The following is a 26,223-nucleotide window of genomic DNA, read 5'->3' as shown; positions in this document are numbered from 1 at the left end:
TCCTAGGGATATTATAAAATTTGCCCTCTCAGTGAAAATGCTATCATGAGATGAAATGCATTATATTTTAAAATATCATAATAACACTTCAAACAAAGAAACAAACAAATGCTTCTTTTTAAAGTAAATTGACCAGGTACAGTAGCTCACATCTGTAATCCCAACACATTAGGAGGCTGAGGCAGGAGGATCACTTTAGTCTGGAGCCCGAGGTTACAGTAAGCTGTGGTCATGCCACTGCACTTCAATCTGGGTGACAGGGTAAGACTTTTCCTCCGAAATAAAATAAAATAAATGTTTCTTAAGGGAAAGAAAACATGGAAAGAGAGAAACTGTAATAGGAAATAAAGTACACATTGAAAGCATGGCAAAACTTCCAAAAGTCCTTTGACTATCGTGGAAGTTGGCATGTTTAATTTAATCACACATCATGATCTGTATTTTGGCTCAATGAGGACAAGTACATGTACAGAAATTAATGATTAAATAATCAATATACATTAGTATGTACAGGTTTATTTATATAGCTAAATTCAAACAGAGAGTTAAAAATTACTGGAAAATTGAGCTAAAAATAAAACAGATTTTCATGTATTCATATACTGTCTTTCTGCAAGCTTATCTTTCTGAAATGGAATAAATCTTTCTTAGACTATTAGTTGTTCCAATTGCTAGCTAGGTGGAATTGAGTTTTTCTTGTTTTATTTCATTTATTTATTTATTTTTTGTTTTTGAGATGGAGTCTTGCTCTGTCACTCAGGCTGGAGTGCAGTGGCGCAATATTGGCTCACTGCAACCTCCACTTACCAGGTTCAAGTGATTCTCCTGCCGCAGCCTCCTGAGTAGCTGGGATTACAAGCAGGTGTCACCATGCCCTGCTAATTTTTGTATTTTTTGTAGAGGCGGAGTTTCACCATATTGGCCAGGCTGGTCTTGAACTCTTGACCTCATGTAATCTGCCCACCTTGGCCTCCCAAAGTGCTGGGATTACAGATGTAAGCCACCGCACCCAGCAGTAATTGAACACATTAATTGATAATCCTCAGTGTCCTTATATGTAAAATGTAAAATGTACATAGTAACGTTATATATCTTGCTGCATTATGACAATAATTGTTTGAGCTGATGCATGCCAATGGTTTACACAAAGCCTGGCATATAAACACCAATAAATGTTAACCATCAATATAGGTTATATTTAAATTAAATCAATACTGCATTACCACTCTACAGGAGGAGTAAGAGTATGATTTCTTCAATGAAGTTTTTTTTTGTTTGTTTTGGTTTTTTTGTTTGTTTGTTTGTTTTGTTTTTGAGATGGAGTTTCGCTCATGTTGCCCAGGCTGGAGTGCAGTGGAGTGATCTTGGCTCACTGCAACCACCGCCTCCCAGGTTCAAGTGATTCTCCTGCCTCAGGTTCCTGAGTAGCTGGGATTACAGGCGTCCACCACCACGCCGGGCTAATTTTTTGTATTTTTAGTAGAGATGAGGTTTCACCATTTTGGCCAGGCTGGTCTTGGACTCCTGACCTCAGGGGATCCACCGCCTCCGCCTCTCAAAGTGCTGGGATTACAAGCATGAGCCACCGTGCCAGTCCCTGAAGTGTTAACAATAACTGAGTTTATTGGAAATGAAAACTTTTTCCATTGTTTCTGGCTTTATTTCTGGTTTCTAGAGCTTGATACCCCAGACACTGACTGAAATTGAGTGAATGAGTGTGTTGGTCACAAATGGTAGTTTGTGAGTCCTTGAGCCTGGTGGGTAGCGACTGATTTGATGACTGTTCTCCAGTTCCCTGTCCTGAAGGTGTTCCCTGAGCTCTGTTTAGGCATTTGCTTGTCTTCCTCTCTTTCTCTTTTCTTTTATGTTCCAGTTTCAACAACAAAATCATAGGATATAGAGTTCTATGACGCAGACATTTTTTTCTAAATTCCCTTGCAAGGGGCTTCAGAACCACTTTACCAATCCTTTAAAAAATTGCCTGAGCGCTTGACCAACAACAAGTGACCTATTTGCCACTATTCTTGTACCATTTCAGAAAAAGAAACCGGAAGCCCACGAACTGCTCACCACTGAAACCACTAAACAACAGTTTCTAACCACATAGACAGGCAAGCTGTAGCAGTGAAGCCATTTGAAGCTCTCGCGTTTAGTCCCGCATACCTGCAGCAATTTATTAATTAGTTATATTTATTAGAAATAAACATGGAAACATTGTATTTTGAAATCAAACTATATTTGATCTTCTCTACTCTGGTTTCTAAAACCGCTACCAATGAGAATCCCTAATAAGATTACTATTTCACGTTATAACACCTTTATTTGCACACTTCTTATCTTAGTTCGATGGCTCATTCTGTAAAATTGTTATTAGACAGTTTTAAGCACTGATAAGGTAAATATCAATATCCAGATTTTTCACATTGTTCTATATCTTTCATTTTGGTTCTTTTTTTTTTTTTTTTTTTGATGGAGTCTCACTCTGTCGCCCAGGCTGGAGTGCAGTGGCGTGACCTCGGCTCACTGCAACCTCCGCCTTCTGGGTTCAAGCGATTCTCCTGCCTCCGCCTCTTGAGTAGCTGGGATTACAGGCACCTGCCACCACACCTGGCTAATTTTTGTATTTTCAGTAGAGATGGGGTTTTGCCATGTTGGCCAGGCTGGTCTTGAATTCCTGACCTCAGGTGATCCACCTGCCTCGGCCTCCCAAAGTGCTGGGATTACAGGCGTGAGCCACTGCACCTGGCCTTCTGTTTTATTTTTTTAACTGAAAAATTATTTTATATATTTCAGGGATTTGATGTGATGTTTTGATATATGTACACATTGTAGAATGATTAAATCAAGCTAATTAACATATTCATCACCTCACATATTTTTTATGCAATGGATCTCAAAAGCTTATTCCCATTGCCTAAACTGGAATTTTGTACCATATGACCATCATCTCCCCATTCTCTTTCCCCCAGTCTCTAGTAACAACCTACTTCTAGAAGTTTGACTTTTTTAGATTCCAAATTTAAATGATATCTTGCAGTATTTGTCTTTCTGTGCTTGGCTTATTTCACTTAGCATAATGCTCCCCAGATTCATCCATATTGTCACAAGTAACAGAATTTACTTCTCTTTTAAGGGTGAATAGTATTTCACTGTGTATATATACCACATTTTAAAAATTCATTCCAATGAACACTTAGATTGCTTCCATATATTGGCTGTTGTAAATAATGCTGCAAAAGAAGACATGCAAATGGACAACAGGATATGAAAACATGCTCAACATCACTAACCATCAGGGAGATGCAAATTAAAACCACAATAAGTTATCACTTCACACCTATAGACTGGCTATTATCAAAACAACAGAAACAAAGATAATTATTAGTGAGGCTGTGGAGAAAAGGGAACACTTTACACATTGTGGTTGCAGTTGTGAAGTAGTATAACCTTTTGCAGAAGACAGTATGAAAGCTCCTCAAAAAACTAAAAATAGAATTACTATATGATCCCAGAAATCTCACTTCTGGGTATACATCCAAAAGAATTGAAATCAATACGTTGAAGATATATCTGCACTCCCATATCTTTCATTTATTTTTGAGTAAACTATCCACTATCCACCAGATGGTACAGTGGATAGTTGCTTTGGATATTTGAGGAGAGAAGGGATTGAAAATGTTTTCCTGTTTATGTCCAACCTGGAGGTTGATACAAGTGAAGATCGCTTTGTGTAATGTGTTTCGTTAATATTTGTTAATGATTTTGCTCATATCACTATGAAAAGAAAAATTATAAATGTATCCCACATTAGTAAAATGAAATCAGCATGACATTGACAATTCAAATGCCACTGTAAATATCATGGTCAACACTTCAGAAGACAAATCAAAATGGAGTGTTGAATGAGAAATTAAAATCAGCACATATATCCCATTTTTCTCGTATTGCTCTTGTTTGACTAGAAGCTGCAAGACAGTCACCCTTCTCTGAAAAAAAAAAAAAAAAAAAAAAAGCAGCAAGAACAGTAACAAAGAAATCCAGTCAATTATGGGAGAAGTTTCTCCAGTTCAACAAGAGGAATCAAATGACCTATAACAAAACAGCAACTCAGATTGTGATGTCATGAAAGCCTGCTTTCCAACACCAGAGGAAGAACTTTCAGATGCAAGCAGATTTCTGAGGAAATACTTACATACTGAGGGGTTTAGAGAACATCATGTCTGCAAAGTACTTTAGTAAATAGTACAAAAATATCAATTCTATATGTGAATGTGTGCATATACATGTATGCATATATGTATACACACACACATATAAACAAATATGCACATATACGCACATACTATCCAAGATCAGCCTTAACCTTCTCCTGATCTTGACTAAAATTTTAGACAAATTTCTTCCTAACTATAGTTCTCTGGCCTCCCTTTTCTTATAGTATTTACTTTAGAAAACTTGCAATTATAAATTATTTCTCAGCCCCTTTGAGGTGTAAATCTTTTCCAAACTCTTGCCAGTTTTACAACTCAGTAATGTCATTTTCAAGGACCTAGAAGCTTTCTCTTTGAAATGTAATCAAGAAAGATTACATAAAGCAAATGTAGCACATTAACATTTAAGAAATCTAAGTCAAGACTAGCTATCTACACATTCTTTGTGTCTTTCTCACAATTTTTTCTGTAAGTCTGAAATTATTTTTATTGTATGAAAGTAAAAAATTGCTCCTCTCCTGAGTTTATTCATTAATTAGAAAGCTGGTAAAGAAAAGAATCAAGTAGTTCTCCTGCAAACTCTTGTACAAACTGTAACAAAGAGTAACCTAATAATTGATGAGGTGAAGTCGCTATTTATGAAAGTACTTCAGCCAATAAATGAATAGGGAATGATTGAATTAAACTTACAACGTTTTGTGTCATGAATTAAGGGACCTAGTTAATGATCATCAGTTGCTGCTGACATTACATAAAAGAGACACTAGATAGTAAATGCCTCTGATGTACCTACACAACTCTTATTATGAAACAGTAGGGTTTTTTCCCCCTCATAAAATTATTCCAACTTGAATCTTATCAAGTATCTACCTTGCTATCAATACACAGGATATATAGAAAAAAGAAGATGTTGAACTACATACAGAGGTGCAATCAGCAAATCAAGGCTGTGGAAAACCCTAAAAGACAAATGACTCAATTCATGCAAGCAACAAAAACAATAGCAAAAACAAAGGTGAAAGATTTAACTAGTCACCATAGTGAATCCCTGTATAATTTACTTAAAAATGGGAAATATACAGACTTAAATGTACTTAAACGTATTTAAAAATCAGGGAAATGTACTGACCAATAAAATCACATGATGTCTGATATTTCACCGTGACTGGGGAGTGAGTCGATGCTTGTTGAAGCTGGGTGATGGACACGTGGTTGTTCACTCACTCACTCATGGTAGATACACACTCACCTTGATTGGGGAGTGAGTTGAAGCTGGGTGATGGCAGTTCATTAAGCTATTGTGTCTATATTACTTAATGTTTACATTTTTTCATAACAAAAATTCAAATAATATAAAAACTCTTGTCTCTACATTAGTCACTGGGTGCAGAGAACGTAATTGAAGATCTATTCTACTAATTTCATCATGGTCAGAATAAGATCATGGCATGAAGCTGAACAATGAAAGCAAAGAAAAAAAAAAGACATGTAGAAAGTAGAAATGAGGGCTGGGCACAGTGACTCAGCCTGTAATCCCAGCACTTTGGGAGGCCAAGGCAGGCAGATCGCTTGAGCTCAGGAGTTCAAGACCAGCCTGGACAACATGGTAAAACCCTGTCTCTACGAAAAATACAAAAATTAGCCCAGCGTGATGGTGTGCACCTGTGGTCCCAGCGATTTAGGGGGCTGAGGCAAGAAGGTAGCTTGAGGCTGCAGTGAGCCGAGATCATGCCACTGCACTCCAGCCTGGGTGACAAAGTAAGAACCTGTCTCCAAAAAAAAAAAAAAAAGAAAGAAAGTAGAAATGATTATCCCAGAACACCTTGACAGTCCACCTGTGGTAATTTTCTTCTAGAGCAGATTACTATGGTGAAACCAAGCAATAAAATTTAGCATTGGGCAAAATGTTTTAAGAAAGAGAAAAGGGCTGAGTGCAGTGGCTCACACCTGTAATCCCAACACTTTGGAAGGCTGAGGCGGGCAGATCACCTCAGGTCAGGAGTTCAAGTCCAGCCTGGCCAACATGGTGAAACCCCATCTCTACTAAAAATACAAAAATTAGCTGGGCATGATGGCAGGCACCTGTAATCCCAGCTACTTAGGAGGCTGAGGCAAGAGAATCACCTGAACCCAGGAAGTGGAGGTTACAGTGAACTGAGATCGTGCCACTGTACTCCAGCCTGAGCAACAGAGTAAGACTGTCTCAAAAATGAACGAATGAACAAAAGAAAGAGAGAGAGAAAAGAATAAAGAAAGAAAGAAAGAAAGAAAGAAAGAAAGAAAGAAAGAGGCACTCCAGCCTGGGCAACAGAGTGAGACTCTGTCTCAAAAATGAACGAATGAACAAAAGAAAGAGAGAGAGAAAAGAAGAAAGAAAGAAAGAAGAAAGAGAGCAAGAAAGACAGAAAGAAAAAGAGAGAGAAAGAAAGAAAAAGAAAGAAAGAAGGGAGGGAGGGAGGGAGGGAAGGAATGAAGGAAGGAAGGAAGGAAGGAAGGAAATGCTGGTGCCAAATTGGTATCATCTCGAGAGCAAGTCACACCTTTAGTCATACCTTTTGCCTGGACAGAAGAAGCAATTCTCCTCCATCTTTGTGGTACCTGAGCTTATTAGAACCCGTGCTCCTAGAGATTAATTATACAAGTTTGTTTGCTGTATAATAGATTCTCTTACCTTGGAGATTTAATCTGTCCTTGATTCTTTTCCCCATCCTTGGCCACCGGCCCATTAGAAGCCTCAACTCACGATACTGTATAAATATTTTCTCATCTTTTTTGTTAAATTAAGCTAAAACAGTTAAGTGACCACATACAACAAAAGATAAAGGAAAAGTCTTTGGTGAAAGTTATCCCCTCAGTCTGGATTTTTAGGATTCTTGAACTTTTTGAACATCTTAATAACAATAAGGTAAGCACCCAAGACTCCCTTCCAAGGTTTTGAAGGCCCTAGTAGCTGGACGAACTGGAAAAATCCAGGGCCCAGATACCATAAATATGATCTTCAACCTACCCATTGTTATCTTTGGTTAGGTCAGATTCACACAACTCTAAGTGAAAGCATCATTATAATCATGTTCTGGATAAAAAAAATCTCATAAATTTAGACCCAAATGGGCTGGCTTTGTCTCATCTCACCAAATAAATTTCAACACATCATTTTGTTTGTTGAACTAAAATATGCTAGGCTGTTTTGGACAGGATGTTTCTGGTTCTGTGATATGTTCTCCACATATAATAACTCATTAGGTCAGTGAATGTACTTTTTAAAAATATGACTCTGATTATCTCTTTCTTAATAGTCATATTTATTAAATTTCATTCTCATTGAGATTCAAATTAAATTATCTGCTAAGAATAAGTTCTAAGAATGTGGACTCTTTCTACCTGTTTTTCAATTTATATCTAGAAAAACTTTAAAGGGGAAGTTCCTTCTAGAGAGGTATGGTTATTTAACAAATATTATGTGTGTGTCTGCTAGCCTAGTGCCTGACACATATTTGTAAAGTAGTGAAATTATTCAGTGAATGAAAAAGGGCCGGATGCAGTGGCTCACACTTGTAATCCCAGCACTTCGGGAGGCCGAGGCAGGCAGATCACCTGAGGTCAGGAGTTCAAGACCAGCCTGACCAACATGGAGAAACCCCGTCTCTACTAAAAATACAAAATTAGCTGGGTGTGGTGGTGCATGCCTGTAATCTCAGTTACTCAGGAAGCTGAGGCGGGAGAATCACTTGAACCCAGGAGGCAGAGGTTGCAGTGAGCTGAGATCACGCCATTGCACTCCAGCCTAGGCAACAAAGAGCAAAACTCCATCTCAAAAAAAAAAAAAAGAAAAGAAAAAAGAAAAACAGACATGTTCTCTGGCCTCATGGAAACTATATTCTAATAAAATAAATTATAAAATTTAAGTTAAAATGCAAACTCAAAATAATACAAGTTCCAATATGTGTTGTAAATGAAACAAAAAAAGTGTTTGAAATTGACAGCAACAGTGGAGGGGCCCTAGAAACTTTAACTGGATGATCAGAGATTGTAATATTCATGAGGATTTTTCTTGGACCTTTTGCCGGACTCCCAGCAGGAGTGCCCCATCTCCTCAGCCCACCATGCTCCGCCCCTTGAGGGAGGTAGCACATAAGCAAGTGAGTATGGGATCTGGCCAGCCACTCCAAGCACCGATACAGGAGCAAGCTCCATGCAAAGCCCATGTCCAGACCAGGCATGTCGCCTTGAGGGGAACATGGTGGCATCCACCAAAGCCCCAGAGGGGGTGTGAGTGTGCTAATTAGCTCTTTTAGTTCCACCATCCACAGCCCGATAAATGGCTGTGTGTTAACAGCTCAGCTGGCCACTGACCCTGTAGCTGCCAGTGGAGTGGCTGCCCTCCACTTGCAAGGGCAAAGTGCCAGTGTGACAGCCTCCACCTGCACTTAGTGGGTCCCAAGCTTTTGTCCAGTGCCCAAGAAGAATGAGGTCACACTTGACAATTGAAGAATGGTAAGAGCAGAGAATTTTATTGAGCGATGAAAACAGTTCTCAGTGGAGAGGGGAGCTGGAGAGGGTACAGGAAAAGCAGATCATCTTTCCCTGAAGTCAAGCTGTCTCCTCCCCGAAGTCAGGCTGTCTCCCCTCCACCTACATGGGCCTTTATAGGAACAGGATGGGGGCAGTGTAGGCCATAGGTAGTATTGGAAAAAGCAACATTCAATTGGTTAAAAGGCATTATTCAGAAAGAACCAATCAGAAGAGAGCCATCAAATGGAATGGAAGTTCTCACTCTGGTCTGTAGGTTTCAGGCTGTTTTTGACTTGAAGGTAAGGTTTCCCCAGGGACCCATCCCTGTCTGTCTAGGATTTCTCTGCCTCCTGCCTCTATTAATATTTAAGTTATGACAAAGTTTGAGAAGGAGCTGCCTATACAGAGCTAAGAGAGGAGCAGTTCAGTGGAAGACACCAGATATGTGCACAGCCCTGACTGAGACAGAAAGAATTTAATGCCATTCAAGAAACTAATAAAAGGCCAGTGTGGTTTGTGATTAATTAGTGAGCGGGCAATTGACATGTGACACTGGAGGATGGGGAGATAAACAGAGGACTGCTTGCATGCACAACCTCTAGTAAATTGGAACATTATAAACAGTATTACTTAGATGTATATTCTGTGGCAACAGAGTTCTATTATTATCATTCTATTTGCCTGTTTTCCTCCTAAGACAATACCAATCTAACTTCTAATCTTTTTTTATCCTCAGAAGAAACTTAATCTCCCAAATAAACAAGGAATGTTTGAGAAAAGATGTTCCAGAAATGCTGACTTCCTTTTCCTTTTCCTGCCTCACCCTCCTCTATCCACTTTTCCTTTAGACAGTGTGTTGCTCTGTCACCCTAGCTGGAGTGCAGTGGTGCAATCTCAGCTCACTACAACCTCCACCCCCCGGGTTCAAGCAATTCCCCTGCAACAACCTCCCAAGAAGCTGAGACTGCAAGCATGCTCCACTACACCCAGCTAATTTTTGTATTTTTGGTAGAGACAGGGTTTCACCATGTTGCCCTGTCTGGTCTCAAACTCCTGGCCTCAAGTAATCTGCCCACTTTGGCATCCCAAAGTTCTGGGATTGCAGGTGTAAGCCACCACACCCAGCCCACTGTTACCTTTTGGAACAGAAGAAATGTATCTATTTGTCTAAAACAGAAATGTTATTATTTCGTCTAAATGCTGAAAGAGACACCAGAGTCAACAAAAATGTGCAATGCATCTTCCTCCTTTCGGGGAAGATTTAAAAAGAAAAATCGACAATGAACAAGCTTACTCTTATTTTTCTCTATTGTTAAAATTCTGTGGTTTTGTTTACAAAACGGTGACACTATTATTAATAACAGATTGATTGAAAAGGAAAATAATTGCAGCCAGTGAGGATTAAGGCTGCAGTGTTATTAAGTGGATCTGGCCTGCCACCTAGTGGCCATAAGTACAATGACCACACTCGTTTTGGAAATGAAGCCTCCCTGAACTGTGAAGGAGTAGGAGGCAAGAATTAGAGGTGGGAGCTGCCTTGCAAACTAGCTTAGCAATGTCTTTCAGTCAGATCAAAATAGAAGACAGATGACAGAAGACAGGTGGCTTATTTTATTAAAGATGTACAAAGAAGCCTTATGCTATAACCTCCACTCGTACGTAGCATGATATAGTTCGGCTTTGTGTCCCCACCCAAATCTCATCTTGAATTATAATCCCATAATCCCCACATGGAATGGAAGGGACCCGTAGGGGCAGTTTCCCCCATGCTGTTCTCCTGACAGTAAGTGAGTTCTCACGAGATCTGATAGGTTTATAGCAATCCGGCATTTCCTCTCCTGGCACTCATTTTCTCTCCTGCCGGCCTGTGAAGAATGCAACTTCTGCCATGATTGTAAGCTTCCTGAGGCCTCCCCAGCCACGTGGAACTATGATTCAATTAAACCTCTTTTCTTTTTAAATTATCCAGTCTTGAATATTCCTTCATAGCAGTGTGAAAATAGACTAATACAGTAAATTGGTATTGAGGAAGTGAGGCACTGCTATAAGGATACCTGGAAATGTAGAAGGGAAGTGACTTTGCAACTGGGTAGCAGGCAGAGGTTGGAACAGTAAGGAGGGTTCAGAAGAAGACAAGAAGGTGTGGCAAAGTTTGGAACTTCTGAGAGACTTGTTGAATGGTTTTGACCAAAATGCTGATAGTGATATGGACAATGAAGTCCAGGCTGAGGTGGCCTCAGATGGAGATGAGGAACTTGTTGGGAACTGGAGCAAAGGTCACTCTTGCTATGATTTAGTAAAGAGACTGCTGGTGTTTTGCCCCTGCCATAGAGATCTGTGGAACTTTGAACTTGAGAGACATGATTTAGGGTATCTAGCAGAAGAAATTTCTAAGCAGCAAACTGTTCAAAAGGAAGTAGAGCATAAAAGTTTGGAAAATTTGCAACCTGAACATGCAATAAAAAAGAAAAACCCATTTTCTGGAGAGAAATTCAAGCCAGCTGCAGAAATTTGCATAAGTAACAAGGAAACAAATGTTAATCACCAAGACAATGGGGAAAGTCTTCAGGGCATGTCAGATACCTTCACAGCAGCCACTCCCATCACAGACCTGGAGGCCTAGGAGGGAAAAATGGTTTCATGAGCTGGGTCTAGGGCCCCCCCTGTTCTGTGCACCCTTGGGACATTATGCCCTGAATCCCAGCTGCTTAAACTCCAGGTGTGGCTAAAAAGGGCCAAGGTAAATTTCAGGCCATTGCTTCCGAGGCTGCAAGCCCCAAGCCTTGTTGGCTTCTATGTGGTCTTGAACCTGTGGGTGCACAGAAGTCAAGAATTGAGGTTTGGGAACCTCCACCTAAATTTCAGAGGATGTATGGAAATGCCTGAATGTCCAGGCAGAAGTTTGCTGCAGGGGTGGAGCCCTCATGAATAACCTCTGCTAGGGCAGTGCGGAAGGGAAATGTGGTTGGAAGCCGCCACACAGAGTCCCCACTGGGGCACTGCCTAGTACAGCTGTGAGAAGAGAGCCACCATTCTCTAAACCCCAGAATGGTGATCCACTGACAGTTTGCAACATGTGCTTGGGAAAGCTGCAGGCACTAAACACAGCCGGGAGTGGGGCTGTACCCTGCAAAGCCACAGGGGCAGAGATTCCCAAGGCCATGGGAGCCCACCTCTTGCATCAGCCTGAACTGGATGTGAGACATGGAGTCAAAGGAAAACATTTTGTAACTTTAAGGTTTAATGACTGCCCTGTTGGATTTTGGACTTGCATGGGGCTTGTAGCACATTCATTTTGGCCAATTTATCCCATTTGGATTGGGTATATTTACCCAATGCCTGTACCCTCATTGTATCTAAGAAGTAACTAACTTGCTTTTGATTTTACAGGCTCATAGGCAGAAGAGACTTGCCTTGTCTCAGATGAGACTTTGGACTTGGACTTTTGGGTTAATGCTGGAATGAGTTAAGATTTGGGGGACTGTTGGGAGGGCATGATTGTATTTTGAAATGTGAGAACATGAGATTTGGGAGTGGACAGGAGGGGAATGATATGGTTTGGCTTTCTGTCCCCATCCAAATCTCATCTTGAATTGTAATCCAGTAATCCCCATATGTCATGGGAGGGACCCAGTGGGAGGTAATTGAATCATGGGGGTGGTTTCTCCCATGCTGTTCTTGTGATAGTGAGTGAGTTCTCATGAGATCTGATGGTTTTATAAGTGTCTCGCATTTTCCCTGCTGGCACTCATTCTGTTTCCTGCTGCTCTGTGAAGAATACACCTTCTGTTATGATTGTAAGTTTCCTGAGGCCTCCCCAGCCATGCAGAACTATGAGCCAATTAAACCCCTTTTCTTTATAAATTACCCAGTCTTGGGTATTTCTTCATAGCAGCATGAGAATAGACTAATATATAATGAAATCTGGCTGGGTGCAGTGACTCATGCCTGTAATCCCAGCACTTTGGGAGGTCAAAGTGGGCAGATCACCTGAGGTCAGGATTTCAAGACCAGCCTGGTCAACATGGTAAAACCTTGTCTCTATTAAAAATACAAAAATTAGTCAGGCATGGTGGCAGGCACCTGTAATCCTGGCTACTCGGGAGACTGAGGCAGGAAAATCTCTTGAACCTGGGAGGTGGAGGTTGCAGTGAACCAACGTTTTGCCACTGCACTCCAGCCTGTGTGACAGAGTGAGACTCCATCTTAAAACAACAACAAAAAAAGAAATCTAATTTATCAATTAAGATTATCTTAGGCTGGGCGCGGTGGCTCGCGCCTGTAATCCCAGCACTTTGGGAGGCCGAGGCGGGTGGATCACAAGGTCAGGAGATCGAGACCATCCTGGCTAACACAGTGAAACCCTGTCTCTACTAAAAATACAAAAAAAATTAGCTGGGTGTAGTGGCGGGCGCCTATAGTCCCAGCTACTCGGGAGGCTGAGGCAGGAGAATGGCATGAACCCGGGAGGCAGAGCTTGCAGTGAGCCGAGATCGTGCCACTGTATTCCAGCCTGGGTGACTCAGTGAGACTCCATGTCAAAAAAAAAAAAAAAAAAAGATTATCTTAATTTCTGCAGCACTGCAAACATTGATGGAGAAAGAAATATGGATCTGGCAAGAATTACATTCTTCTTTTTTTTTTTTTGAGATGGAGTCTCACTCTGTCGCCCAGGCAAGAGTGCAGTGGCGTGATCTCAGCTCACTGCAACCTCCGCCTCCTGGGTTCAAGCAATTCTCTGCCTCAGCCTCCTGAGTAGCTGGGATTACAGGCACCCACTACCACACCTGGCTAATTTGTGTATTTTTAGTAGAGATGGGGTTTCACCATCTTGGCCAGGCTGGTCTTGAACTCCTGGCTTCATGATCCACCCACCTCGGCCTCCCAAAGTGCTGGGATTACAGGTGTAGCCACTGCGCTCAGCCTACTTATTTTATTTAAAAGTAAAATAAGGCAAATTCAGAAGAGGAGCTCTGTATTAGTGAAGATTCTCCAGAGAAATAGAACCAATTTTATACATGGCCATGTGTCACTTAAGGATGGGGAAATGTTCTGAGAAATGTGTTATTGGGGGCTTCATCATTGTGTGAACATCACAGAGTGTATTTACACAAACCTAGATGATGTAGCTACTACACACCTAGGCTATACGGTATAGCCTATTGCTCCTAAGCTACACACCCATTCAGCACATTACTGGAGTGAACAGCACAGGCAATTGGAACACAATGGTAAGTATTTGTGTATCTAAACATATCTAAACATAGAAGAGGTACAGTAAAAACATGGTGTTATAATCTTATGGAATAACCACCATGTATACAGGCTGTCATTGACTGAAATATCTATATATAGCACATGACTATATATAAATGCATATAAAGACTATATGTATATAAATATCTACATATAAATAAAGAGAGAGATTTATTATTCTTATAGAAATTGGCTCATGGCTTATGGAGGCTGAGAAACCTCACCATCGGTCTGCAAGCAGGAGAACCAGGAAAGTCAGTGGTATAATTCAATCCAAGTTTAAAGGCCTGAGACCAGGAGCTGTGAATGTCCCAGCTCATGGACAGAAAGAGGGATTCTCTACCCTCTAACTTTTGTTCGATGGGGGCCCTCAATGATTGAGTGACACCTGCCTACACTGGTGGGAGAGGATCTTCTTTACTAGGTCTACTGATTCAAATGCTAACCACTTTTGGAAACACCCTTACAGAAACAGCCACAGGTAATGTTTCGTTACCTATCTGGGCATCCCTTTAGCTCAGTCAAGTTGACACATAAACTTAACCATCACAAGCTGCTATTTCCAGAACTGTTCCCAACGTGTTGTTAAACAAAGAGCACCCAGTTGAGTTGACCACAACCCTGGCTATACATACATATCACTTAAGAGGCTTGTAAAAAGTAAAGATGCCATGAATTTTACATTATGTGAATTTTACCTCAATAAAAAGGAGCCTATGGCATAGGGAGGTGGTGGTGGAGGGAAAAATTAAAAAAAAAAGTACGGATGCCAAACCCTCCTGGTGTCCTCCCCAAGAGTGATGCAGAAGTGCGGCTCTGCTATCAGACGTTTTTGGGAGCTCACCACTGATGGTCATGTGCAGCCAGGGTTGGAAAGCACTGCAGAGCTTGATTTTGTTCAGCAGGATGGATAGGGATTTTAATTGAATGTAGCAATAAAGACCCAGGGTTATTGTTTTTTGTTTTTTGTTTTTTTTCAAGAATAAACAAACAAAACTCCCAACATTACAGCGGTCATAAGCAGATTGTAAGAAACCAATATTATCCAACTTCAAAAAATAATAATTAAAAGATTAAAAGAGGTCGGACGCAGTGGCTCACACCTGTAATCCCAGCACTTTAGGAGGCCGAGGTGGGTGGAGTTCGAGGCTGGTAGTTCGAGACCAGCCTGGTCAACATGGTGAAGCCCCGTCTCTACTAAAAATACAAAAATTAGCCAGGCATGGTGGCAGGCGCCTGTAATCCCGGCTACTGGGGAGGCTGAGGCAGGAGAAACGCTTGAACCCAGGAGGCAGAGGTTGCAGTGAGCTGACATTGTGCCACTGCGCTCCAGCCTGGGTGACAGAGTGAGACTTCATCTAAAAAAAAAAAAAAAAAAAAAAAAAAAACCAGCCTGGCCAATATGGCAAAACCATCTCTTCTAATAATACAAAAATTAGCCAGGTATGGTGACACACGTGCCTGTAATTCCAGCTACTAGGAAGGCTGAGGCACAAGAATCACTTGAACCCCAGAGGCGGAGGTTGCAGTGAGCCAATATTGTGCCACTGCACTCCAGCTTGGGCGACAGAGTGAAACTGTGTCTTAGAAAATACACACATACATACATACATACATACATACATACATACATACATACATAAAATTTTAAAAACTCAAAGGATCATTTTTTAACTTTTCCTTGGATAGGCCCCAATAAATCTGTTCTACAAAAAAAATACCCAAATCATGGTCCCCAGGTCTTCATTCCTTGTTAGGCCTAGATATGTTGGATTGTAGACTTATTTTTATACTGATTGTTAATTTCTCTCATTCATAACACTTTATCTAGTAATCTCAAGATTCCATTTGCATAGATAAAACTGTGTTTAAAATGCTGTTTTCTGTGCAGTAAGTCCTCACTTAACATCAATAGATTCTTGGTAACTATGACTTTAGGCAAAATAACATGTAATGAAACTAATTTGATCATAGGCTAATTGATATAAACAAGAGTTACTTTCCCACAGCATGTTTCTGGTCAGAAAAGACCCAGCCATTTCTTTCTCTTTTTTTTTTTTTTTTTTTTTTTTTTTTTGAGACAGGGTCTCACTCTGTTGCTCAGGCTGGAGTGCAGTGGCATGATCTCGGCTCACTGCAACCTCTGCCTCCCAAGTCCAAGCGATTCTCCTGCCTCAGCCTCCCAAGTAGCTGGGATTACAGGCGCCCACCACCATGCCTGGCTAATTTTTGTATTTTTAGTAGAGATGGGATTTCACCATGTTGGCCAGGCTGGTCTCGAACTCCTGACCTCAGGTGACCCACCCGCCTCAGCCTCCCAAAGTGCTGGGATTACAGGCGTGAGCCACAGCACCCGGCCAAGACCGAAACACTTCTAATATTTAACACTTAAATAAATGTGAGTTATACATACATTTAAGAAAGATTAATAAAAACAATATAATTGTTTACCCAATTTATGGTGAATTAGTGAGTGACACTGGTCCTAGTAGTGGCAGTGGGTTAAATCAAGGAGTAAATGTTTGGCCAGGTGCAGTGGCTCACGCCTGTAATCCCAGCACTTTGGGAGGCCGAGGCGGGCAGATCACGAGATCAGGAGATCGAGACCATCCTGGCTAACACGGTGAAACCCCGTCTCTACTAAAAATAGAAAAAATTAGCCGGGCGTGGTGGCGGGCGCCTGTAGTCCCAGCTACTCGGGAGGCTGAGGCAGGAGAATGGCGAGAACCCGGAAGGCGGAGCTTGCAGTGAGCCGAGATCGTACCACTGCACTCCAGCCTGGGCAACAGAGCGAGACTCCATCTCAAAAAAAAAAAAAAAAAAAGGAGTAAATGTTTGCAAAGTGAAAATTGTCAGGAGCACTTTCTCCCACCACGGAGTTCAACAAGCAATAAAAAATATGGTGCGCTCTTGGAGCACTTTAAGACCACATCATTTATTGTCCGGTATTTGTATGATTAGCATATACTTTACAAATTTTTATTTATTTTACAATCATTGTATTCATTCATTCATTCATTTTCCAACTCACTTATTCCAGCTCAGAGTCCTGGGTGGTCAAGGCTCTTCTCAGCAACTCAGGGTGTATGTAAGGTGGGAACTAGTCCTGGCCTGGACGCCATTCCATCACTGAGCACACTTACGCACCCACATACACTTAGACTGGGACCATGTAGGCACGCCAGTTCACCAAATGTGCATAACTTTGAGATGTGGGGGGAGGCGCACACAGACTGGGAAGAATGTGCAGACTCCACACAGACAGGAACCCTCCCAGGATGCAATTTTTTTTTCTCAACAGCATAACAAGACCTTAAATGAAATGATATTATTCGAGAACCTGCTGTAACTGTATGTTAGTCACTGTTTTAGAGCCATGGAACATGTTCTTCTGGAGATAAATGACAAACCTTTAAATATATAACTCTAGGTGTGTCAGATAGTAGTAAGTGTTACGGAAAGAAGTGAAGCAAGTAGCCGGGTGCGGTGGCTCACGCCTGTAATCCCAGCACTTTGGGAGGCTGAGGCGGGTGGTTCACGAGGTCAGGGGTTTGAGAACGGACTGACCAACATGGTGAAACCCTGTCTCTACTAAAAATACAAAAATTAGCTGGGCGTTGTGGCAGATGCCTATAATCCCAGCTACTTGGGAGGCTGAGGCAGGAGAATCGCTTGAACCCGGGAGGCGGCGGTTGCAGTGAGCCTAGACTGCACCATTGCACTCCAACCTGGGTGACAGAGCAAGACTCCATCTCAAGAAAAAAAAAAAAAAAGATATCAGCTAGGCGTGGTGGCTCACTCCTGTAATCCCAACATTCTGGGAGGCCAAGGCAGGAAGGTCACTTGAGGCCAGGAGTTCGAGACCAGCCTGGCAAACATGGTGAAACCCCATCTCTACTAAAAATACAAAAATTAGCTGGGCGTGGGAGTACGCCTGCAATCCCAACTACTGAAGAGGCTGAGGGAGGAGAATTGCTTGAACCCGGCAGGTGGAGGTTGCAGTGAGCCGAGATTGCACCACTGCACTCTAGCCTGGGTGACAGTGATATTCTGTCTCAAGAAAACAAACCACCAGAAAAAAAAAAAAAAAGCAATGTCAAGATACATACACAGAAAGCAGAATTAACTCGTTTATATCAATTAGCCTATGAGATAAAAGGTTCCTAGTTGCTTGGTTAAACAATTAATGCTTAATGTTTCAACAAGAAGAGTCTAGATTAAGTTGAAAAGCTGAGGTGGATAAGTTCTAAAAGTTAATAAGTAAATCTCTTTTCTTAGTACTTGTATTCATATGCTTATTTTTATTCATTCCTTCATTTAATAATCATTAGCTCCTCATCGCTTGGTGACTACTGGGGACACAGAGACAAATAAGATGTGGTCCAGTCCTTGTGGAACCTAAAATACAATCTGGCAAGTGATATATGTTGAAAACAAAATAAACAATAGAAAAAAAAGCAAAATAGAATGTATGGATGACTTAACAGAAGTATGGTAATATAGGATACAGTGGCTGCACAAAGAATTATGTTGCTGAGTTTTCTAAGATAGTGTTGGAGGAGATGTTAGGGACCAGTTCACAGAAGAGTGCCCATTATGCTTTTCTTCCATAATAATACAATTTTGAGCCAGAAGGATGTCTGTCTTCTTTAAGACATAGTTTGTCTGTCTTCTCGACCTCTTCTCCCATCTGACCACAGTGGGCAGAAATGCTGCCTTTGACCTTAAGGATGAGGGCCACACCTAAATACGAAGGAGTGGATGATAGGAGCAGTCTGGGTTTCAGGAAGAGAATCCTCATAATGAAACCTAGGCTTTGACATGAGAGCAAAATAAACTACTATCTTGTGTTAGCCAGTGTTGTTTTAGTTTTTCTCGTCGCTTGTAGTTGTACCTAAGCCTCACACAGGTGTTCCTGGAGTGAGTTCATTGGGCAGATGGCAGAAGGAAGAATATTCCAGATAGAGACCAATCAATATACAGAGAAAGCCTGCAGTGTAAAATAGCCTGTGTGCCAACAGCAAGCAGAAGCAACTCAGAGAACAGGGGAACGTGACAAAGAGAAACTGAAACAGTCTATAGCTTCAATATTTTCTCCTGGCACACCCCCACATGGAATCATTAAGATGTCCTAATTGGTTTTGACCATGGAGAGGACTGAGGCCTGAGATTTGCAATTATCTGGATTTGAATCTTGCTACATAGGTCAACATTAGTCAGCTACCAAATCTTGGAAAAACTAAACCTTCTTCCCTCCTATTGCGGCCAAATTAAATTAAAATATTCACCTAGAGTTTATTTTCAAAGATTATATTGAGAGGTGACAGGGTGCTGGCAGTCCTCACAGCCCTCGCTCCCTCTCAGCGCCTCCTCTGCCTGGGCTCCCACTTTAGCGGCACTTGAGGAGCCCTTCAGCCCGCGGCTGCACTGTGGGAGCCCCTTTCTGGGCTGGCCAAGGCCGGAGCTGACTCCCTCAGCTTGCAGGGAGGTGTGGGGGGAGAGGCGCGAGCGGGAACCGAGGCTGGGCGCCGCGCTTGCGGGCCAGCTGGAGTTCCGGGTGGGCGTGGCTTTGGCGGGCCCCACACGGAGCAGCCGGCCGGCCCTGCCGCCCCGGGCAATGAGGGGCTTAGCACCCCGGCCAGCGGCTGCGGAGGGTGTACTGGGTCCCCCAGCAGTGCCAGCCCACCGGCGCTGCGCTCGATTTCTCACTGGGCCTTAGCTGCCTTCCCGCCGGCAGGGCTCGGGACCTGCAGCCCGCCATGCCTGAGCCTCCCACCCCGTGGGCTCCTGTGCCGCCAGAGCCTCCCCGATGAGCGCCACCCCCTGCTCCACGGCACCCAGTGCCATCGACCACCCAAGGGCTGAGGAGTGCGGGTGCATGGCGCGGAACTGGCAGGCAGCTCCACCTGCAGCCCCGGTGCGGGATCCACTGGGTGAAGCCAGCTGGGCTCCTGAGTCTGGTGGGGACGTGGAGAACCTTTATGTTCTAGCTCAGGGATTGTAAATGCACCAATCAGCACCCTGTGTCTAGCTCAGGGTTTGTGAATTCACCAATGGACACTCTGTATCTAGCTACTCTGGTGGGACCTTGGAAAACCTTTGTGTGGACACTCTGTATCTAGCTAATCTGGTGGGGACAAGGAGAACCTTTGTGTCTAGCTCAGGGATTGTAAAGGCACAAATCAGCGCCCTGTCAAAACAGACCACTCCGCTCTACCAATCAGCAGGATGTGGGTGGGGCCAGACAAAAGAATAAAAGCAGGCTGCCCGAGCCAGCAGCGGCAACCCACTGGGGTCCCCTTCCACACTGCGGAAGGCTTGTTCTTTTGCTCTTTGCAATAAATCTTGCTGCTGCTCACTCTTTGGGTCCACACTGCCTTTATGAGCTGTAACACTCACTGCAAAGGTCTGCAGCTTCACTCCTGAGCCAGCGAGACCACGAACCCACCAGAAGGAAGAAACTCCGAACACATCTGAACATCAGAAGGAACAAACTCCGAACACATCTGAACATCAGAAGGAACAAACTCCGGACATCTCGCTTTTAAGAACTGTAACACTCACCGCAACGTCCGCGGCTTCATTCTCAAAGTCAGTGAGACCAAGAACCCACCAATTCCGGACACAATATGTCTAGCACAATGATTTATATATAATAATTCGCCAATACAGGTTTGTCCTCTTTCCCTGCTTTCCTACTTTAAATTCTCTTCTGGCTTACTTGTGGGTATTTCTGAAGTGTAGGTCTCTGAGGGATGTGCCATTTGGGGATTGTAAAGTTGACTAAAAGACAGGAAAGAAAAAAAGACATATAATTTGCCATTCCATAACTAACTGTTCCCCCACACTGACTGAACTCAGGAGGGAGAAATGCTTCTGCCCAGGATCTCTGGATTGCAGAGAATATCTGATCTAATCCTCTTTGGAAGGCAGAAACCCTGTTCATTCTGCTCCAGGTGATATAAAAACTAATAGATGGGAGTTGGTTATATTTGTTGATGTGTGTACAGCATAGTTGTCTGGACATTTTGTGATTATTTTGCCAAAAATATAAAAATAAGCTTAAAATGATGTATGATATTAATTCCAGCCTAAGAGGGCTGGAAGAAAAATGATGTACTCTGTCCCACATCTAGGTTTTACCTGCTGCTGTGGAAAAGGAGGCCCACAGTAATCATCTTTGAGGATACACAGCAGCTACTGCTACCAAGAAGAAAATCAGTCCAAGGCTGGGCGCGGTAGCTCACGCCTGTAATCCCAGCACTTTGGGAGGCCAAGGCGGGCGGATCACTTGAGGCCAGGAGCTCAAGACCATCCTGACCAACATGGTGAAACGCCAGCTCTACTAAAGATATAAAAATTAGACAGGAATGGTGGTGAATGTCTGTAATCCCAGCTACTTGGGAGGTTGAGGCAGGAGAATCACTTGAATCTGGGAGTTGGAGGTTGCCGTGAGCTGAGATCACACCACTGAACTCCAGCCTGGGCAATAAAGACTCTGTGTCCAAAAAAAAAAAAAGAAAAGAAAAGAAAAGAAAATCAGTCCTAAGGAGAGTCTAACAGAAAGGAAGAGACCCCCTCAGTGTCAGAGCTGTCTTTTGAGCTATCCAGTTCAGCATATTCTGCTTTGTTTTCCTTGATCCATGCCACATACTGCATTTGCTATGACCAATAAATAAAAAAGAGAAAGAATCAGAAAGATTTCTGCCAGCTAGCCTAAGTTATTGCCTTTTTTTCGTGAGACGGAGTTTTGCTCTTGTTGCCCAGGCTGGAGTGCAATGGCACGATCTCCACTCACTGCAATCTCTGCCTCCCCAGTTCAAGCGATTCTCCTGCCTCAGCCTACCAAGTAGCTGGGATTACAGGCGCCAACCACCATGCCCGGCTAATTTTTCTATTTTTAGTAGAGATGGGTTTTTACCATGTTGGCCAGGCTGATATCGAACTCCTGACCTCAGGTGATTCATCCACCTCAGCCTCCCAAAGTGCTGGGATTACAGGCGTGAGCCACTGCGCCTGGCCAGTTATTGCCATTTCAGTTTCAAGTAAAATGAATCTTAACATGTAAGAATGCTGTTTAATGGTTTGCAAAGGATTTACTTAGTATTTGCAACAATGCATGATGTAATTGTCTTATCTACTTGACAAACAAATGCAGAATTTTTTTTTCTTTTTTTTTTGAGGTGGAGTCTCGCTTCGTTGCCCAGGCTGGAGTGCAGTGGCACAATCTTGGCTTGCTGCAACCTCCGCCTCCCAGGTTCAAGCGGTTCTCCTTCCTCAGCCTCCCGAGTAGCTGGGACTACAGGCGTGCACCACTGCACCCGGTTAATTTCTGTATTTTTAGTAGAGACGGGGTTTCACCATGTTGGCCAGTCTGGTCTTGAACTCCTAACCTCAGGTGATCCGACTGCCTCAGCCTCCCAAAGTGCTGGGATTACAAGCATGAGCCACTGCACCCAGCCTGGAAATGCAAATTTCATTTGTACAGATGACAGACTAGCCCACGTCCTAGCTCTAGTCAAGCAGCAGAGCTGGGATTCAAGTTGTTTCCTGCCTCCAGCACATCTTTCTAGGAAGCTCCAAGGGTTTCCCAAAGTTCCTTGACTGGCCTGTTTGTAACATGTCTTTCTGGATAATTTAAGTTGCCTAGTGGTTCAGTCCTATCAGAAACTACTATTTCAATATTTTTGAATGCCAACCATATGCCATTCACTGTTCTGACCAATTTTTGTATATCACTACACAAAGTTTCTGCCTTCCTGCATCTCAGGATCTAGAGAGAGAAGACATAATAAACTAGAAAATTATGTTACATGATCACTACGAAGCAAAAAAGACAAAGATCAAGGTTGAGAGTGACTAGGAGAAAGGAAAGTGGGGGGAAGGTGTTGGAATATTAGAGATGTTCAGAGTTGGTCTCCTTGACATAGTATCTAAGACTTGAAGGAGGTTAGGAACTAGCCAATTTTAGCACGTAAAATATGGCTTATTGTTACTTTTATTCTTTGAATACCATGTGCATATTGCTTAAAGAAGCAATAAAGCCATCATCATTCTTTTACTGAATGGTATGAAGCAACTTTGAGCCTACCAAAAGTATAAAAATAGAAAACATGTTTCAGCTTCTCACCCAAAAGTTCAGGATCACTTTATTCAAGTTTGAGGAGCTAAGTACTTCTAAACAGAAGTCCTAAGGGTCTTAAATACACTGCTTTTGAAAACAGAACTATTGAAATAGATGGCCCCACACTGATGAAAACACACCAGGAGAATGACTTGTCTTTTGTTAGTCACTGTTGAAAACATGCACACACCTGCACAATGGCATAGTGAAATGTCATTTGACTACTTCTAAGGGTGATTACTTCCTGTTATTTCAAACTCTGAAAATAATCCAGCCATGGGTACATGTACTTAAGAAGTGCCCATAACTGGGAGGAAAAAAAAAAGGGAAAAGAAAATGAGGCAGGGCCCTACACAGGGTAACTAAGCTGAGATCATCAGTCACAGCTTTTGGAACAGGGATTCTAGTATTTGTGTGTGTGGACTTGTTGTTGTTGAGCTAGTTATCAAAGGTAAACAAAAGGGTGGGCCACTGGGCAGCGGGCATAGGCGAGGAGGGAATTCTCCATTACTCAGACAGCCTGGACTCAGAACCACCAATGGCAAAATGGACTTGTTTCTGAAATATTTGGTAGTTTCATGCAGCTAAAAATAACTAAAGTTAAATAAATGCTTGTAGCTTGTTTAAATCTGGCAAAGTAAAAAGAAACCACAGTTAGAAATAGTTAATTACAAATTTTGTATAAGAATATGAATTTATCAACCAATTCATTTTCCAAAATGACTGAATTTTTCATTATTACAGCTGACTTGATGCTGTACCCATGGGCAGGTGGATATGCATGGCCCCCCTCCACACACCACTTCAAAATTACATCACACCTGTTCTATCTGATGGTACCAGTACCAATAGAATGCAGAATTGTAAGCTTAATAAGTGTAACATTCTCAAGGCAACTGTAACTGGCAAGATTTGTGTCCAAAGGGCCACTGCAGTGACCAGGGGACTGCACTGCACCACTCTGAGGGGGCTCTATTCATATTATATAGTGATGAGGCAGTGCACGAGGCAGTGATCTTGTCCGCCTGGTTACTACTGTACATTAATCATAATTTGCTTTGTTCTTTTGTGATCTTAACTTCTGATTGCACAACACAGTAAAAAAGTTTAACAATGCTTTGAAAGCACAATGCTTTGAAAGAGGAAAACAAGTCAGGGTTGGGGGAAAAATCAAGAAAAGCAGAATAGACTGCCATTCACAAGTAGAATGATTTGTCTAGTCTCCCTCCACCTGACAGGGTAAGACCCATACTGAGGAGCACTAAACCTGGATGGCATAGGCATTGTGTCTCTCTTGATGGAAGAGGCTTCAATTTTTATACTACATACAGAGTGACCACATATTTTGTTCAATGGGGGGTCATGTGACAGTGAAATAAGGAACCACTAATAAATCAATCAGGGCAACATGCATAATTCAAGACTATCCTTGGCAAACTTAGATGTATGCTTACCCTACATATATTTGAGATCTTTCTACCAAAGTGTATGGAAGAGCTAAGGACTCACTCATCTTTGATGTTCATGTCATACTGGCCTCCATAATCTCATTTGACACATCATTCAACCTTTATCCCCAGAGAGAAGCAAGTCAATCAGAGTAAGCCAATCTAACAATCTAACTAATCTAACATGGAACACTGGGCCAGGTTAATGAAGGGCTTCTAAAACTACTTTTAGCCCATGACAAGCCTCACAATGGCCTGACAGCACAAAGCATTAAAAGCTTGACTAGCAGAAACCACGGAAGTGGCGCTGAGAAGCACTGACCTTCAGTAAAGAAGTGCCAAATCCAATCCAGCCTGCCAGAACAGCTGGTGGGACTTTGCCTCTGAACTTGGCTGTTACTTAAACTCCATTGTTCCATAAAATCAGACAGCTCGTCTAAAATGGTATGTAATGTCCTATCCAAGGATAAAATTTGTTCCTTAGGAAAATCCAGAAATAAGTAGGCCTAAAATAAGCAAAGCCTACCTGGGAGAGACACAGCCCCTAAATTCAAACGATCTCTTTGGTTTAGCAATGGCCTGCAGTCTCTTGCCCTACAGGGACTTTCAGATGTGTACAGAGGGTTAGGATCTGCCATGTGTTTGCTTTCTTTTAAATATTCATCCAGTCTCATTCCTAGGTAGTGGATAAATCTGTTAGTTTCAAAATGCAGTTCACATCTTAAATATTAGCTTCCTTTTGGCTTTATTAGGGAACAGCACCTTGATATTTTTGTCATTAGGGACAAGTGTCCATTTTCAATGCCTTCATCAAAATTCCGTAATCTTACATAATTTTCTGCATGTGGTGCTGCTCAGCGTGGATCTTTTATAACTTCCTACTTCCTTTTTGGTGACCTTGATATATTCCATAACTCTATACAGAGGTAGACATCATTTGGGGATATGACTGCAAGAGATTAGAGAGGGTTAGAGATGGGTCTTTTTTCACTAATCTGTTTTCTATTCTCTCATTTAACTTGCACGCTCAAAGCCCACCCACATATGCGTTCCTGAATGACTGAACAAGACTTTCATATGGTCAGAAGACATCAAGCTTGTTCTGACGCCGGGAGCCTTGCCTAGGTGCTATTTGCTGCTTTTGGAGATGGTAGCTTCAGACTGACCAAATAGTAATGGAGAGAGTAAGGTGTGGTTGGGACCTACAGCAAAACCTGGTGCAAAAAGCAATGACGCTCAAACTTCAGTGTGCAGCAGTCATATCAGGAGCTTGTTAAAAATTAGACACCTACGCTGAGATTCTGAGTCAGCTCAATCTGGGAGATGGCCTAGACATCTGCATTTGTAATTAGCACAGCCCACCCCTTACACTCTATGTAGGCAGTCTTCCACCTTCAGCTTTCAGAAACACATAGAACAGTGAGAATGCACTTATCTTTGGAAGAGAAAATCACACACACACACACCACCAACACAGCAGGCACACTGCCCCAGCATAACATTCACCCTTGAACAGCAACTCCTGCTCACTAAAGAGCTGAGTAAACATATATGGGTCTGACCATATGTGAACATTCATCACTAACAGCTTTCCCCACTTAGTTCTTTTGTTCAGAGAGTCCACATATCATCTATTCGAATACATACAAAATAAAGGCAACACTGCTGAACT

The 26,223-nt window shown here is 42.3% G+C and overlaps 1 protein-coding gene and 1 long non-coding RNA gene across 8 annotated transcripts in view; both read left to right on the top strand.

Annotated features, from left to right (window-relative positions):
* The window catches only part of LOC129049053 (uncharacterized), a 48,874-nt gene extending 27,217 nt beyond the window's left edge, over positions 1 to 21,657 (top strand). For 5 of the 7 annotated variants that reach the window (XR_008511819.2, XR_008511820.1, XM_054526809.2 and 2 more), the window contains one exon: positions 2,039 to 2,232. Coding sequence is in view for 3 of the 7 variants with exons in the window: in XM_054526809.2 (XP_054382784.1) it covers positions 2,039 to 2,076 (38 nt within the window). In the remaining 4 variants the exon portion in view is untranslated. Of the gene's footprint in view, positions 1 to 2,038; positions 2,233 to 18,310; positions 18,704 to 21,115 lie in introns of those variants that run through there. The other 2 variants (XM_054526810.2, XM_054526808.2) reach the window with 2 other exon arrangements.
* A 3,194-nt stretch (positions 21,658 to 24,851) lies between these two features.
* On the top strand, positions 24,852 to 25,749 carry LOC129049055 (uncharacterized). Its single transcript, XR_008511822.2, has 2 exons — positions 24,852 to 24,995; positions 25,585 to 25,749. It is a non-coding gene; the product is annotated as an uncharacterized LOC129049055 (long non-coding RNA).
* Positions 25,750 to 26,223: the final 474 nt, after the last annotated feature.

Source organism: Pongo abelii, chromosome 10 (assembly GCF_028885655.2).
Source record: "Pongo abelii isolate AG06213 chromosome 10, NHGRI_mPonAbe1-v2.0_pri, whole genome shotgun sequence".
Classification (NCBI taxonomy): domain Eukaryota; kingdom Metazoa; phylum Chordata; class Mammalia; order Primates; family Hominidae; genus Pongo; species Pongo abelii.
Note: the sequence above shows the minus strand (reverse complement) of the source record. Positions and strands in the feature narration are given on the sequence as shown.